We start from the raw sequence: 17,612 nt of genomic DNA, 5'->3' as shown, positions 1-17,612 counted from the left end.
AGGTCGGCTAGAGCTCGGGCACTCTAGTCTGCTATATTCTGCTGGGAAATTGAAAACTTTCCTGCAAAATAAAGACTTTTGGAAAGGTCTGACACTTTATGGAAGGTACCGATGCTTTCTTCAGCAGATTTTAGGGACAGATATGTCGAATTTCGCCCTATTCAGGATTCCGCTAATCTGCAAAAGCTGTCCGTGTCCATTTCTTATCGGCGTTTTTACTTCATCGAGAACGTAAAAGCAGGAAACAAGGTCAAGTATGCTATGTTTAATAGAAATTCCTATAGGATTGTAGTGGGGTACATAAGACAGATTTTCGCCTATACAAACCCGTTCTCGGCTTTTAGATTTGACGTTCTGTGCGAACGATATTTGATCAATATCACACTCTTATCGCTTTAGACACATTGCGATCCGCTCTCCTTTTATGTTCATCAAAGCGTTACAATTTGTCGGTTAATTATGGCCTTTCCAGTTAATTACTAAACGCTTGTTCTCGCCCTCTTCTCACAAAAAAAATTGTGAATGTTTTTTGTGCTACTGAACAGGAAAACCCGAGCTTAGCTTGAGATACAGCCACTTTGTCGGGAATTACAACACTCTGATTTCCAATTTGTACCTGCAAGTTCACGTTAATGCGACGTGCATAGGAGAGTAGAGTTCGAACGCAGTCCGCATGCTCCTTTGAAACAGCGACGTGCAGTGGCGTCCGGTTCTTCTCAGTTCACTGCGTTTAGGTCCGCTCCCGCATTCGCAAGCAGGCGCATGGCGTCGGGCTGGTTACTGCAAAATGAAGGCAACGTTATTTTTTAACACGAACGTGTTTTATGCCAGTTTTCACGACTGATTTCCGGCGGATGTAACTGATGTTATCGGCTCCGGCGCCGCCATCTAGGAGCGGTGAAGCGAAGTACTGCATCGTGACATTAACGAGCGTCGACAGGGAGCGATTCGGTAGTCACAGCGCAGCGGAGGCTGCAACACGGTGTAGCCACAAAATAAAGAACGAAGTGTAGCCTCATGAATAGAGTTTCATACCAATAATTACACCATGAATAATCATACAATAAAAAATCACCAGCCCTTCCCCTGTCGAAAAAAGTTGTCGCAGTTTCACCTGAAAGGCGAAGCATCAATTGCGATAGCAAACTTGTAGAGAGCTATACGGAGTAATGATATTAGCTTTATCAGCTGTATAAACTTGGACATGCAGCAACATCGGCAACACGCAGAACTGTTGAAGACGCCATCGGCGTTTTGCCCGCGTTCGCTCAAAATGCGTGCGGCGTTGGTGACTGTTGCCGGAGCCTCTGATATAAATAGGCACTGCGTGCCGCAGCTAAACGTCGCCTCCCTTCCCTCCCCCTCCCCCACGGCCTCTCGCTCGTCGAAAGAAGGCGCGTTTGCTCTACATACATGGTGATTGTGAAGGAGAACAGAGACGCCTACTTTTGCAGCCCTTAAGCGAGCACGGCGCAGAACGCGCGTTTGTTCTCCGCCGTGCGTTCACTCCCCGTGAAAGACGCGCCCCTCGCGCCCTTTCACTTGCACATACAGCGTTCGGCGTGCGGCGACGATTTCTTCTCCAAATGACGTCATACGGAACCTCACGGCGACGGCGACGGCGACGGCGACGGCGACGCCGACGGCAGAAATCTGCTTTTGAGTGTCCATATAATTGCTATCGCAATAAAAGGGGTAAGCGAAGCGTGTCGTGTGTCTATCTGAGCTTCGTCAGGGTAACGTTCGGAAGCCTTCGCCTCGGCATTCTCTGATCGTCGCTGACGGCGGGCCTCAGCCATCGGAAGCCCTCGCCTCGGCATCGTCGGCTCTTCGCTGACGGCGAGCCTCGGCTACGGAAGCCCTCACGCTATAATCGGCACATTGACGACGAGCCCTTTCCCGAGCGAGTTCACGCCTGCGTTCATCAAACGCAGCTTGCCCCTTTGCAGAACGCACCAGGTGTGAGTGAGTGAGTGAGTCAGTCAGTCAGTGAGTCAGTGAGTGAATAAACCTTTATTGGGTCCAGCAAAACGCGATAAAACGCGCACCCGGCTAATCCCACGACGGGACCGACAGGTCTAGCCTGCCGGCCCGATCACGGGCGCGCTGGACGGCCAGGATTTGGTCTTCAAGGAGGGGACTTTGCAGGAGCGCGTCCCACTCTTGGTGAACTTCGGGCCCAATTAACGACCCGCACTCCCAGAGCATGTGAGCCGAAGTATCAGCCTCACCACAGGCCGCGCAAGAACAATTCGGATAAACATCAGGATATATGCTGTTAAGGGACACCGGATTTGGGTAGGAGTTAGTTTGAAGGATTCTGAGCGTGACCGCCTGCGGCCTGCTTAGCTTAGAATGAGGCGGAGGGAAGACCCTTCTCGCTAAGTAAAAGAATTTAGTGACTTCATTGTGCGTGATAGGCGAGTCCCTGTGGTCGGGGGGAGAGTCATGAGTCATCCGCTCCGAGGGCAGCGCGGTCGAACTTCCCATCTGTTAGCGGAAACTGATCTGAGGCGAGGGAAGCCCGGAGGAGCGCGCGCCAACCCGCTTTTCTTCCATGTCCCTCCTCGCGACAAACCAAACGAACCTGATTGGTCGCGCGCGTGTCACGTGATCCGTGATCAAGCTTGTAGCATATCCAATGCGGGTGTGCAGCGTACGTGATTTCTTTGTTTTCTTTCTTTCTTGTATGTGCCATTGAGCTTGGACCCTTTTCTGGGTCCAGAAAGGATCGGCCCACTTTTCAGCATGACACTATACCACCACCAACACTTGTGAGCCTATAAAGCTTCGCTTAAGGCATAATTAAAATTGGCTGATGGCAGGATTCGAACACAGGAACTCTAGCAGAGAAGCCCGATATTTAAACCATTACGCCACGGACGCATGCATCGGCTAGTGACATAAAACGCCCTTATAAAATTATCGCACGCAAGCCAGTGCATTGAGACGCTTGGCGCGTTTCGATTTGGCTGCCTCGACAAGAGTTGAAATTACTAGCGATTGTGCGTGTTCGCAGCGTCTTCTGCGCTTCGAAAAGTACAAATTGCTCTCAAATTTACGGCAATGAAAGTATATAAAACGCAACAAACAAAGTCACAAGAACGTCTAAATCCTCAAGCACGAAGATCCGACAAATCCATGTACTTCTGTGGCCTTGTGTAGGCAGTTATCGTCGGATTAGTCTGTGGCGCCTCATCGCCTACGGATTGCTGCTTCAAAGTGCACCAGCAGTGCGTCGTCAACTGTTTCGATTGTGATGGCACCACCTAAGACAACTGCTGCGCTAAAAGGCGCAGAAAGGCAACGACGTCACCGGGCGAATCTCGCGTTGCTACGGCAAGAGACACGCCAGCGTGAAGCAGAATGCCTTCGCGCGTTCGCGGCGCGCGATGCGAACTCTGCCACTGGCATTCCTGCAGCTGTGCGCGTCGCATCTCGACTGGCTGCCGTAGCCACTACGGAGCCATACCAGAATACTCGCACCTTCGCCGAAGTCACTCGTCTGCAGGACAGCGCTCGCCAACAGAACGCAGCGCGCCAATAAACGTGCAACATGGTCGCCGGCCCGCAAATAGTGCGCCTTTCGCAGCAGCATAGTCCGTGAGTCCTCGATGCAAACATGCAACAGCTTCTGTGAAGACACGTTTCACTTTCGTGTTCTACCGATTCCTATAAAAGAGAGATCAACCATGTTTTTAAGGCGAAAGCCTTTAATGGCTCATACACGCGGTGTCCGACCATCCGTCCGTCCGTGCCCTGGAACGGTGCCAGCTGTGGCCTCTCACCCTTGCACTCTCTCAGCAATCACGTGATGGCACAGCGTCGCGCGCGGCAACGCTCCTTCGTCAGACGTCTCGTTGCAGCAGTCGAGTTAGTCGGATGCTTCCCAAGCGTCCCGGTGATGATTCCACGGCAAGCGGTTCGGAGAAGTGCCCCAAGAATGTGGGTATACCCCCGATACCAAACGCCAGCAGAAGAATGAGCGAATGCGCATGCGGCGGTAGTCAGCCGAATGGGCACAGGCTTTCGCCGAACACACTTTGGAATTTACAAAGCGTCCTTCAATCCTTTTTCTAAACTCGCCACGCTTGACGACTAGCCTTGTTAAAATGAATGCTAGGCATCCCTGTAATAAAGACAGCAACAGACGTTGAAGCGAAAGTCCTCGCCTTCGACATTAGCGATAGGACCGGAACTCAGTTTATACGACACCGCCTATGGCAAATTGACTAACGAGTGCATGTCGTCATGGGTGCCTAATATACAAATAAGCTTCATAGCAGATTTTAATATTGATAATAATAATGATATATTAATAATAATATTGTATGTAGGCCGTTTATCATATAGGCATATATGATATTTGTGCTTCAGCCAAGATCTTTCTGATCCTAAAGAAACAATTCGATAACGTAAACATGCTACTTTGGTCAACCCTTTATTCGCGACCACGCGTGTAAGGTAGCTATTAGCAGCAGAATTTTTAAGTAACGGAAACTCCCTAAAATAACCTCTCAATGATAACATTAGCCCACGTTCACTAAATGAAACTGAAGCAGTTGAGTCCTGCAGGAATGCCATCAATTAGTAATCGTGGTACTAGTACCATATTCCTGATGTTCGTTCTCCGAATATTTCAAGAAATCGTTTCCAACAGGGTCAACGAAGGTTTTTCTGGAAATATTACATGTGCATCATCAGTTCATTTCCTGTAACATATGTTCATGCTCATTCAATGTAATATTGTTTTCTGTAAGGTATCCTGAACAAAGACAAAAAAGTAGGTTACACATTAAATCCAACAGTAAAGCAGAGTTTTTCGATCATATTCAGTCACGTTCAAAAGCCTCTAACTGATGCACTGACTTTTGATGTGAAAACCTCAAATGGCTCATTGAGCGAAAAGGCCCGCGTCCGGCGTCTGTAGCAGCCTAAATTCCTATTCGCAGCGGCGCCATGGAAGGAGCGCGCTTCGACGGAGCAGAGCGGAAGAAATGAAAGGCGAAACAGTACAGCAGCACACCAGGTGTTGCGTGAGGGGAGAGGGCAGAGGAGAGAGAGTCCCGCTCAATAGTCCCGCCCAGTTCGAAGCACGGGCGACCATGGTCTCCGTCGGCGGCGGGGACCGGCTCATGACGTCAGTCGAAAGTGCGCGCCCATTGGTGGCCGCTCGCGTGCATCCGACTTTGAGGGGCAAATGTCACTGCCTCTTAAAGTTGTGCCCGACTATTGGGTGCGAGCTCCACCACTGGAAAAGCTGGCACCACCGTCGACGGGACGTGGTGACGACGTGGCTTACGTGGACACAGCGGCCGCGTCGTCTGCTTCGGAAGCGCCGAAGCGAGCTGAAAACGAAAGTTTTAAGTCCCACCTGCGTCCCGGTTCTGATTAAGTGCGGATGTTTTCCCGCCTCATGTGTCTGCTTGACAACACTTGAAAGCACCATAAAAGGTAGTGGCTGCCTTTGAAAGCGTCCAAAATTGTCGGCTACTGCTCGGTGCCGAAGCGCCTGACGTACGCAACGCAGCCTGGTGCCAGCCTTCACACGTACCCGCAGGCCAAGCAGCTGCATGTACCTTGGATTGCGAAACTTAGAACCGACAAGCAGCCATCGGCTACAACTTGGGTGTGTAGCAAGCACTTCCGCGAGGCAGATTTCTGCTGCAGCGTTGGGGCTGCGATGTTCGGTGAGTAGCCGAACGCGCACTGAGAAGCTCGCACGCGCGTGCTGCCCGGCTACTGTCGTAAAAAATTTGGTCTGCGAACTTCTTGATGCTAGATAACGGCAAGTTCACCAGAATGGATAGGGAAAGGCAACACGCACATTCAAAAAAAGTATGTCATATGTTCATGTTTGTGTTAGCACCAAACGATGAATGTATTGGATTAACATAAAGAGGCAGCGGGAAATTCCTCACTAAGAAGACCGATAAACATACAGTGCGACGCAGCTTGAGAAATAACGATATTGAAACGTCCAACAACTTAGAAGAAAAGAAAAAAAAATAATTGAATCGTCGCGATGGCACATCACGAGTCGCCGTATAGCGTCGAAGTCCCTAGTTATAACGAAATTATTTTTGAATAGCTCTGATAGCATCCACGCAACAATGGTTGCTTGTGTATTGTCAAATATTCATATGCTGCGGCCTAAAGCTCACGGCACGGTGCAAAAACTCGCTCGCAGCGAAAGCGAAGCATTGTGCGCGGACAGACATGCAGACGCGCAGTCGGTCAATGCGAACGCGTGCGATCGCTGCATTGAGGTTTCATTCTGCTATGCTCCATTTGGTTATACAGACAGCACACTATAAGAACACATTTCACATAGCCTGCTCTCAGCGATTGCCTACCTTTCACGCAAGAAGCTGATTTGGGGGACTCCATCGCATCGACCGCGCGCAATGGGCGTTCACTGTACTATCGCGCTCAATATGAGTTACACCGCGGGAGCGCGTGGCCAAGCGCACTGTAAGGTTGTACAGTGGCGCCGATCGGGACATGCTTCCGAGTTATCAGAGACGGTTTTAGCTGTTCCTGCGAGACCACATCGCCTTCACTTGCTTGCTTTCACGCTCGCTTCGCTTCGCCCTGTGGTGATACCAGCTTCGAAAATGATAACTGCCGCCGTGGCTTGACGCCCAAACTTCGTGCTTGACAAGCCGAGCTTCACAAGACAGGTGATATCTAGCCTGGCTCTCCAAATAAAAGAAGGTGAGGGTGAAAGCAAGCAAATGGAGGGGATGCGCACTCGCAGGAACACCCAAACCCTCCCCTGATAACTCGAAAGCACGTCCCGATCGGCGCCACTGTACAACCTTGCAGTGCGCTTGGCCACGCGCTCTCGCGGTGTAACTCATACTGAGCGCGATAGTACATATTCGGTAAAGAGAAAGCGCCTGTAAACTATGCTGTGCTTTGTGTTTGTCCAAGCTTGTTATTATTGCGATAGCAATTATATTGACACACCAAAGCGGATTTCTGCCGTCGGCGTCGCCGTCGCCGTGAGGTTCCGTATAGGCTATTTCACATGGCGCGATTCGGGCGAAAAAAAATGGTTCTGCCGCACACATCGCAGAGCGATTTTCACTGAGAGCTTTCACATGCGTCTGCAACAGCGCGATTTCCGTCGCAGCGACGCCGAAGGTCACCCCCCGCTCACGACGCATCCAAGCCTGCATAGCTAAATAAAAAAAACAACGTGGAAACTAGCCATATATTAAAATTTTCTTGTTATTGTTTGAAAATAGAATGCGTACATTATTTTTTTTAATGTTTAAACGCGTTGAGACTTTACGATCGCTTAGTCTGCAACCGCGGCGAGGGAAAAGCTGCATAGCACCGCAAGTATGAGCCTGCGGCTAGTGCAGCGTCGGTGGAGTGGTTTCGCTGAGTACCCCGTCGTTGCGGTAATATATCGAAGCCACACCTCTTCTCCTGGAGAAGAAGCAACCATTGAGTGTGCAAGCACCTGGCACAATTTGTAGCGATAGAGGTTCACGACGGTGACGATCAAGTGGGTACGTGCCGTATGTTGAAGGTGGCGTCTGCTCCTGACCTGGATAGCGTGCAGCTTCTTATTTTAATCGAATTGTGTGAGCTCGAGAAAACAAAAATTGTTCATGAAGCTTCTGAGCCACAGGCGCTGGTGGGTACGCTCTGTTAAAACATCATTGAAACTGGTGCGCGACATTGCTCCGCTGAGCTTCCAACACGCGGTCAAACAGGAAAGCACCTATTTCGACGGCGCTCGCTGTTACATCACGTTGCTCCGCCCACAGCACGCCGATCGCTGCGACTCAGCGACGGAGCGACCAACATGTTGGAATCTCGTCGCGGAAAGCCCGCGACGTCGCGGCGGTCGCTGAGCTACGGAATTCGCCGTGTCGCTGTGTGAAAATCGCGCCATGTGAAACGGCCTTATAACGTCAACGGCGATGAAATCGTCGCCGCGCTCCGGACGCTGTATGTGCTAGTGAAATGGTGCGAGATACGCGCGCTTTCACGGGGAGCGAACGCACGTCGGAGAGCAAACGCGCGTTCTGCGCCGTGCTCCCTGAAGGGCTGCAGAATTAAGAGTCTGTTTCCTCCTTTACAATCACCATATATAGAGAGCAAACGCGACTTTTTCCGTCGCGCGAAAGGCCGTGGGGGGAAGGGAGTAAGTGAGGGGAGGCGACGTTTAGCGGCGGCACCAAATGCGTATTTATGTAAAAACGTTGCGAGGCGAGTAGGTGGGTAAGATCATAGAGAAAGAAACTTTTTTTTTCTTTCTCTATGGTAAGATTTCCGACGCAGCTCGACGAGTGTCCCATTCTGATCTCGTCAAAAACCTCCGAGCCTCTGTTGCCGATGCCCCAGAGGCACCGGCAACAGTCACCAACGCCGCGCGCGTTCGGTGCGAACGCGGGAAAAACGCCGACAGCGTCGACTACAGTTCTGCGCGTTGCTGGTGCTGCTGCATGTCCAAGTTTATACAGCTGATAAAACTACTACCCTTACTCCGTATAGCTCTCTACTAATTTGCTATCGCAATCGATGCTTCGCCTTTCGGGTGAAACTGCGACATTTTTTTTTTTTGACAGTAAGAAACTTCCTTCGCTTGCAGAGTACTAACAGGAATGTCCTGGAGGGCTCCCACGTGGTTTTTATTGAGCGCCGACAGCCAAATCTACGAGGAGCGCGCCGCGTTATCCCTTATACTACGCAAGCAAGACGCTTCCAACAGATGGGCGACTCCGTAACTCCTCGCCTTCAATAGAATAATTTTAAAGCCAACTGATGATCAATAGTAACTTGAACCTGAAACCAGAATTCACGTGGATGCTCTGCGCTCGAGAATTGTTTCATGCTGACGAAACCGTTACATTTCAAGGAACTATGACAATCATTCAAGTGTGACTCAACTTAAACTTGATCATTCCCTTCAACCATTGGCCATCCGCCGTCAAATATCTCTCCTATGCCTGTTTCACAAGTGCGTCTACAGCAATAAAATAGCCTCGTTACACCTTGAACGCCCCCTTTTCACGTCACGCAGGCTACATAATCACCTCAGCTTCATGCGCATCTTTGGCAATACGAACGCTTTTAACAAATCCGCACTTCCACAAGCCATCCGCATGTGGAATGATCTTCGCGATCATATCGTATGCCTCTGATAATAACCTTAACACATTTCGCCAGAAGCTTGAGGTACATATTTTCTGTTAAATAGTGCTGTATGTAACATGGTCTCGTCGTTTAAGTTCTTTTGTTTATTTTGCGATGTGTTGCGTTTTTGTTAGTTTTTTTTCTTCACTTGCACTCAAATGCTCTTTTAGTGCTTATTTCGGAAACGTATTCTGTTGTGCAGCATATATATTTTTTTCTTCACTTGCGTTGGAAACTTCTTTTACATTTTGCAATTTACTCTGTTGCGTTGCGTTTTGATGTTCACTTGCATTGTAACCCTGTTCTATACTAGTTTGCGTGTGCTTTCATTGTATTAAGTAAACCCCCCCCCCCTTACTCAATGCCCTTTGGGCCTGTAAGGTATTTTTAAATAAATAAATAAATAAATAAATAAATAAATAAATAAATAAATAAATAAATAAATAAATAAATAAATGACGAAGAGAGCGACTAGGACACTACACACGCTTTATTCAAGGGCTGATGCTGCAAGAAAAAAATGGACAGCAGGCCATTTTGTAGGTTTTTACGTAACTGTGTAATTTAGTACTAGTGCTGCATGCATATTTCGCTGCAGCTCTTCTAATCGCAAAGAAGGGCGCGTGTTACTACACAGAATATTAGTAAAGAATTATTAAAAGTAAACTTATGTGAAACAATAAAGCAAGTTTAGTAAAATTGCCGTGTCGTGCCCACTTCCTTGGCAGCTCCCGGCATCCGGAGGACTGACATGCTCAAGGCCCCCTGGGGAAGAGACGCCAGCCCGCCTCCTGGAAGTACAGACGGCGAGAGAGAATCTTCACCGCATCCTCTACCGATACGGTCGCTTCGTCCAGGGCCGACTTCGTTTCGAGCTGCAGGCGTCCCGAGGACTGGCGAGCTCCAGGACGTCTGCGGGCAGGATATCGGCACACCGGCTGTGCGCACATGCCATGAGGGAAAACCTTTGCCACATTCTTTAAAGAACAATGTGCTCGCCTTGTCCCTGGCCGACTTTCAGCGCCATTCCCGGAGTCCGGAGGACTGGCAAGCCCCACGCCGATGCCGTGATGGACGCCGGCCCACCTCCTCCGTGTACAGGCGGCCGATGACTTCTGCCGCGTCCTCTTCTGGTATACTTGTCTTCTCCCGCGCCGACTTCATTGGCAGTTCCCGGCGTCCGGAGGACTGACACGCTAAAGGCCCTCTGGGGGAAAGACGCCAGCCCGCCTTCTGGAAGTACAGACGGCGAGGGAGAACCTTCGCTGCATCCTCTAGCGATATGGTCGCTTTGTCCAGGGCTGACTTCGTTTGGATCTGCAGGCATCCCGATGACTGGCGAGCTCGAGGACGTCTGCGGGCGGGATGTTGGCTCGCCTGCTGTGCGCACACGCTGCGAGGGAAGATCTCTGCCGCATTCTTTAGCGATGTGTTCTCCTTGTCCCTGGCCGAATTTCAGGGCCATTCCCGGCGTTCGGAGGACATACGACGCACTGGCTGTCTTGTAGGAAGGACGCCAGTCCGCTTCCTGGCATAACTGGCGATGACGAAGAACCCTCGCCCCATCCTCTCGAGATGTGCCTTGCCCCAGGCTGACTTTTCCGGCCGACCCAGACGTCATTAGGTATGGCCGAGGCTCATGGTGTAACGCCTTAAGCTCGCTGCCGGCTGCAGGTGCAACCCCAGTCGTTTTCGGCGCAGCGGTACAGGTAAGGCAGCCCACCGACTCCGTGCTGCGCACTTTGCCTTGAACCCAAACCGTCCAGAGGCTACGCGACGCACTGCTGCTCTTCGTCGAGCCGACACACTGACACGTATTCGATATGCAGGCGGTCGATGATGATGATGATGATCCTCAGTACAAATGTTGTTGTTGTTGTTGCCTCAAAATGGTCGACGTGGTTGTTGCCTTTTCTTCTTCTTTCAAAGCCTAGACTCGCGCGGTGTCTCGCGGCGCGTGCTTGCGTGTCATAGCTTGTCCCTTCCACGATGGCGCTTAACCTTTACGGCGATTGGCCAAAAACCCGGCTTTTAAGGGAAGATCTGGGGATAAATCACGATTTTCACGTAAAAAAGCACATTTTTTTTATTTGTCTCGTTTTGGATTCCTCAACTAATAAAGAAGCTTTCAGCCAAGTTTCGTTGTTAGCTGCGCTGTATAAAAGAAGAAGATGCTTTTCACGTGGTGGCGCGTGCTTGCCGTTGAAGATAGGGAGCCTACATGCAAGCGCTGTTTAAAACAGCGCTTGCATGTAGGCTCCCTAGTTGAAGACGTCGGTGAATGTGCTCTGCGGCCAAAGCGTGGCCGCAGAGCACGACAACAACTGCACGCAGAATAAATTCTCTCTTTCAATCCGCCGCGGTGGCTTAGCGGCTATGGTGTTGCGTTGCTAAGAACAAAGTCGCGGGATCGAATCCCGATCGCGGCGACCGCTTTTCGATGGGGGCGAAGCGCAAAGACGCCCATCTCCCGTGAATTTGGGGCACGTTAGAGATTCTCTGGTGGCCAAAATTCATCCGGAGTCCCCCACTGCAGCATGCCTCATAGCCAAATCGTGGTTTTGGCCCGCAAAACGCCATAATTCATTCATGCTCTCGTTCGAAAAATTGATCTCCCCAGCTCTGGCGAGCAGAGATTAAGTGGGAAGGAATTGACTATATTGACACCGGGCAAAAAAAAATTCGCCGAGAGCTAGTGGGGCTAAACTAGTCCAGGTGCAACAAAATTAGGAAGGCCCACTAAGCTTCTACAAAGTCACTCCTTCACTAGAACAGGAATTGGCCTCCCTGGTGCAGTATTCGGCCACTACCTCCCTCATGACTCCTACAGTTAACCCATGGCTCTCAGTCTCCAGCGGCTGCGGAGCACCTGACCAAGGCAGCGGTCAGACCTGCGACGCGGCAGAGGGTGCTAAGAATCTCAGGGTCCGGACAGGCTGCCACTAGAAACCGAACCTGGCAACATACAGCACGCGCACCCTATCGAGTGAGGCTGGCTTAGCAGGGCTATTTGAAGAGTTATCAGGTATTGCCTGGGATGTTAAGGCCTTAGTGAGGTTAGAATAACTGCTGACGCTTATACAGTACTGACTAACGGCCACGTCCTCTGCTACAGAGGTCTTCCAGGTAAGAGAGAATTCGAAGTAGGATTTCTAGTCCACAAGGACATAGCGGGCAACATTGATGAATTCTACAGCATTAATAAGAGGGTAGCAGTCGTCATAATAAAGCTGAATAGGAGTTATTGAATGAAGGTAGTACAAGCCTACGCCTCTACCTCCAGTCATGAGGATGAAGAATAGAACAGTTTTATGAAGATCTTGAATTAGCAATGAGAAAGGTGCAAACGCAATATACTGTAGTCATGGGAGAATTCAATGCAAAAGTGGGGGAAAAGCAGGCTGGTGAGCAAGCAATTGGCAACTACGGCATCGCATCTAGGAATGCAAGAGGAGAGATGTTGGTAGAATTCGCGGAAAGGAATAGGCTCCGAATAATGAATACCTTCTTCAGGAAGCGCAGCAACAGCAAGTAGACCTGGAAAAGCCCTAATGGAGAAACAAGGAGTGAAATAGATTTCATACTCTCTGCCGATCCCAGCATAGTGCAGGATGTAGAAGCGTCAGCTAGGGTACAGTGCAGTGAACATAGATTAGTAAGGTCTAGGATTTCTCTCAATTTGAAGAGAGAAAGAAAAAAATTAGTCAGGAATATACGGGTCAACCTAGATATAGTAAGGGTAAAAGCAGGCCAATTCAGGTTGGTGCCCGCAAACAAATATGCAGCTTTAGAACAGGAAGATAAATATAACATAGAGGTAATGAATGAAACCGTAACTAGGCTGATCTCAGAAGCAGCAATTGAAGTGGGAGGTAAGGTACCATGGCAACCAGTAGGTAAGCTCTCCTAAGTAACAAAGGACCTAATAAAGAAACGGCAATACATGAAAGTGTCAAACTCGAGAGATCAGATAGAATGCGCTGAACTGTCGAAGCTCATCAATAAGTAGAAATTAAGGGATATCCGGAATTATAACGTGGAAATGATTGAGGAAGCAGTAAAATATGGACGCAACATGAAATAAGTGAGAAAAAAACTTGGCATATGATAAGGCAAAATATATGCACTGAAAGATAACCAGGGTAATATCATCAGCAATTTCGATGACATAGTAAAAGCAGCGGAAGAATTCTATATTGACCTGCACAGTGCCCAGAGCAGCCAAGCTACTCTCATTCGAAGTAGTGATCAACAGGATACAGAGGCTTTTTTTATAACTAGCGATGAAGTTAGAAGGACCTTGAAAGACATGACCAGGGGAAGAGCTGCTGGAGAAGATGGAGTAATAGTCGATTTAATCAAATATGGATGAGATATGCTTGAAAAGCTTGCGACCCTTCATACGCAATGCCTCACGACTTCAAGTGTACCAGAAAGCTGGAAGAATGCCAATATTTTACTCATTCATAAAAAGGGAGACGTTAAACAATTGAAGAATTATATATCCATTAGCTTGCTTTCAGTATTGTAGAAAATATTCGCCAAGATCATTTCCAATAGAATCAGGGCAACGATTCACTTCAGCCAACCAAGAGAACAGGCCGGCTTCAATGAGGAATATTCTGCGACGGATCATATCCATGTCATAAATCAGGTAATAGAGAAATCTGCAGAGTACAATCAACCTCTCTATATGGCTTTTATAGATTATGAAAAATCATTTGATTCAGTAGAAATACCAGCAGTCATAGAGGCATTGCGTAATCAAGGAGTACAGAAGGCATACTAAATATCTTGGCAAATATCCACAAGGATTGCACAGCAACTTTGGTTCTTCACAAGAAAATTAGAAAGATACCTATCAAGAAAGGGGTCAGGCAAGGAGACACAATCTCTCCAATACTATTCACTGCATGTTTAGAAGAAGTATTCAAGCTCTTAGACTGGGAAGGCTTAGAAGTGAGGATCAAAGGTGAATACTTCAGCAAACTTCGGTTTGCAGAATACATTGTCCTATTCAGCAACAATGGGGACGAATTACAGCAAATGATTGAGGACCTTAACCGAGAAAGTGTAAGAGTGGGGTTGAAGATTATTATGCAGAAGACAAACAGAATGTTCAATAGCTTGGCAAAGGAACAAGAATTCAGGCTCGCCAGACAGCCTCTAGACTCTGTAAAAGAGTACGTTTATCAAGGTCAATTGCTCACAGGGGACCCTGATCATGAGAAAGAAATTTACAGAAGAATAAAATTGGGTTGGAGTGCATACGGCATGCATTGCCAAATCCTGACTGGGAGCTTGCCACTGTCGTTAAAAAGAAAAGTGTACAATCATTGCATTCTACCGGTGCTAACATATGGGGCAGAAACCTGGATATTAACAAAGAAGCTCGAGAACAAGTTAAGGAACGCACAAAGAGCGATGGAACGAAAAATCGTAGGCCTAACGTTAAGAGACAGGAAGAGAGCGGTGTGGATCAGAGAACAAACGGGGATAGCCGATTTACTAGTTGACATTAAGTGGAAGAAATGGATATGGGCAGGCCATGTAATGCGTAGAATGGATAACCGATGGCCCATTAGCGTTACAGAATGGATACCAAGAAAAGAGAAGTGCAGTCGAGAACGGCAGAAAACTATATGAGGTGATGAAGTTAGGAAATTTGCAGGCGCAAGATGGAATCAGCTCGTGTAAGACAGGGGTAATTCAGATCACAGGGAGAGGCCTTCGTCCTGCAGTGGACATAAATAGGCTGATGATGATGATGCCCAATATGGTATTGCTTCAGAACTCTCTGTTCCCTCATATGACAGGAAAAGATTGGCTACAATTTGCTAAAGGAAAGCTAGACTTCCCTTTCTCTAATATCGCATGCACATACGATCGAGCACTGGCACTACGTCAGTGTGATGTATCAAATTTCAAAGCAATTTCTCGCATTTGGGCCGTTTTATGCAGGTAGCGTTCTCGAAACTTGCGAGATATATTCCTTGCTTTCTTTAGAATGCAATACATTGCTTCTTTACACATTAACCTCAGACGCTGTCAAAATTCATTACGTCATCTCAAGCTGGTACGTGAACAGTATAAGACCGGTGCCACCCGCCTTTGTTTTACTGCGACAGCAGCTAAGTGCTCCAACCCAGGGTTTGCCTTGTCGATCGGTCCCGTCCGTTAGTCCATTCTGTTACGCTAACAACGACCGTTGTCGTCATCGACGACATACAACAATGATATTTATTTGTCGTCTGGCCACTTTTGTCATCTCCAGTTCGTCCTCCCCACATCATGAAGAAAAATAAAACTTCTCCACAACCACCTCCACTGTGATTTTGAACCCATGCCAGTGAACCAATGTCCGTTTGGGAGTCGAAAGCGCTATCGACTGAGTTATCGCGCAAAGACACTGCTGAACGCTTAGAGCAAGGTTGTGAGCCGCACGCAGACTCTGAGAGCAGCGAAATCTGTGCGTGCATATCGAAGGCGAGAACGACCGATACTGTAGTGTGCTTCTTTGGTTAGCAGCGCGGCGATCTGCATGGGAAGTGATAAGTAACAGGAAAGGACTTTACAACAATTTTTATGGAGCACATAAATCAAACTTAAGTACCACGCTACGGCCAACAGAAAGTACAGGTGGATCACACGTGTTCCGAACTTTGCTTCCAATTAGCGGCATGCAGATCATGTGTCTATCTTTATCTTTATCGCACAGTGACAATGAACGGGCACTTACAGTCCACGACTGTGCTATAAAGAAGTAAAATACTTAGACACATGATCCGTATGTCATTTGTTGGAAGCAAAGTTCGGAACAGGTGTCACCAACCTTTACTTTCTGTTGTCGCATAGCGTTGTTTTTCACCCTGGTTTAGGTGCGCAATAAAAATTGTTGTAAGTCAGCGCTCTTCTCTGTCACGTCTCCAACTTCTCATGTAGATCGTCGTGCTGCTAACCAAAGATGCAACATTACCAACATGCCCATTCAGTCACGTACCCATACATTATGTGGGCATCGCATAGAAATTGTCCCTGACGAGCTGGCGGTGTGTTTGCGCACTAATCTTTGCTTTCGTGCTCATGTAGACAGCATTAGCAGCACAAAGGAGGCGTACATAAGAATCACGATAGTAACACCTAAACACGGCACATAGCCACAATACAGGATGCGCCGAGAATAAAGTAGTTGGTGGAAAACAATGTCAGAAGCATCGACAACGTCAAAGCCTAAAGTGACGTCGCATCGACATGCCACGTAGTTTACAGAGTAGTTCACAGTGTTCAAAGCAACAAACTAGAGCAATTTCATTTCCTCTGCACTGCAAATGTGCAGAGCAAATAAATTTGCTCAAAATTCATAGGTGATACTGCGTCATTTCTCTCGGGACATCAGTTGTAGTAGTTTCGACCTCACAGTCTACTTTAAGGTCCCATGTTGGTCCTTTAAAACTAGCCATTGATCCCTAAAAGCATAAAGCCTTTAGCACAGTAACTGCCTTCTTACTTGTGGTTTAAATATAGATTTACACGAAAACCTAATTTTAAAGATAGTTAAAGGAAACTTCGAATTTAAAAGTCATCTCAAACTTCCATGCCACAGTCACGTCGGGCAGATAGGTGTTTCGACGTTGTTTTACTGAACAATGGAAATAAAGAAATGTGGCTGTTTGAAACGAAGCACACAAGAATAAGCATGATGCAACAAGATTATCTGAATCCAATATATTCCAACAGTAAAACATTGAACCACCTCGAACAAAAAAAGTCACAGGCCTGCGCGGCACACGCAGCACAGTCGCAGCGTAAGCTGGTGGAGCGGCTCAAGAATAGCTTCAATTTGGGCACAACGCACAACAGGGGCTTCGTGGCAGTCCGTTCGCCTCGTTTTGACGAGAACGATCTGAACTGACCGCCCGGCGTCGACGGCAAGCTGCGGCTTGTAATGCTCTCTGCACAGCAGTCTGTTGAGCCCGACCAAGCCTTACAACGGCAACTTACCTGTCGGGCACGCTGTGTTTGCAGGCACCTTAACTAGATGGCACCACCATACTCGGCAGCTCGGGATCGCGTTGGTTGCGTGCCTCGTCTGTATCGCATCTCGTCGTCTGCGCCTGCGCACGCTGCGTTTGCAGGCACCTTACCTAGATGGCGCCACCATACTGGCGGAGGCTCGGGTCGTCGGCCCCTGCGCGCTTGCCTTATAGGGCATTTTCAGCTGTCCGGTCGCAAGCGCTTGCGTGGCTCAGTGGTAGATTATCTGGCTCCCACGCAGCGGGCGCGGGTACGATGCCAGCGGGAATCGGGTACTTTTTTCGCATTTCCGGAGATAGCGGTTACGGCGGCGTACGCCGTCGGTGGCAGCATCATCGCGACCCGAAACGGCTATTGGAATGAGCCCATAACAGCTTACGCTATAAAAAAATTAACGTCAGTCTATGGACAAAGAAGTTCCA

At 48.5% G+C, this 17,612-nt stretch overlaps 1 protein-coding gene across 1 annotated transcript in view; it reads right to left on the bottom strand.

Annotated features, from left to right (window-relative positions):
• Positions 1-17,612, bottom strand: part of LOC119446130 (E3 ubiquitin-protein ligase mind-bomb-like) — a 38,648-nt gene that overhangs the window by 1,656 nt on the left and 19,380 nt on the right. The window contains exon 8 of the mRNA XM_049663930.1: positions 617-780. Within this exon, the coding sequence (XP_049519887.1) occupies positions 717-780 (64 nt within the window). The 3' untranslated portion in view covers positions 617-716. The remainder of the gene's footprint in view (positions 1-616; positions 781-17,612) is intronic.

Source organism: Dermacentor silvarum, chromosome 3 (genome assembly GCF_013339745.2).
Source record: "Dermacentor silvarum isolate Dsil-2018 chromosome 3, BIME_Dsil_1.4, whole genome shotgun sequence".
Classification (NCBI taxonomy): Eukaryota; Metazoa; Arthropoda; class Arachnida; order Ixodida; family Ixodidae; genus Dermacentor; species Dermacentor silvarum.
The sequence above is the reverse complement of the archived record's forward strand: the minus strand, read 5'-3'. Positions and strand labels throughout refer to the sequence as shown.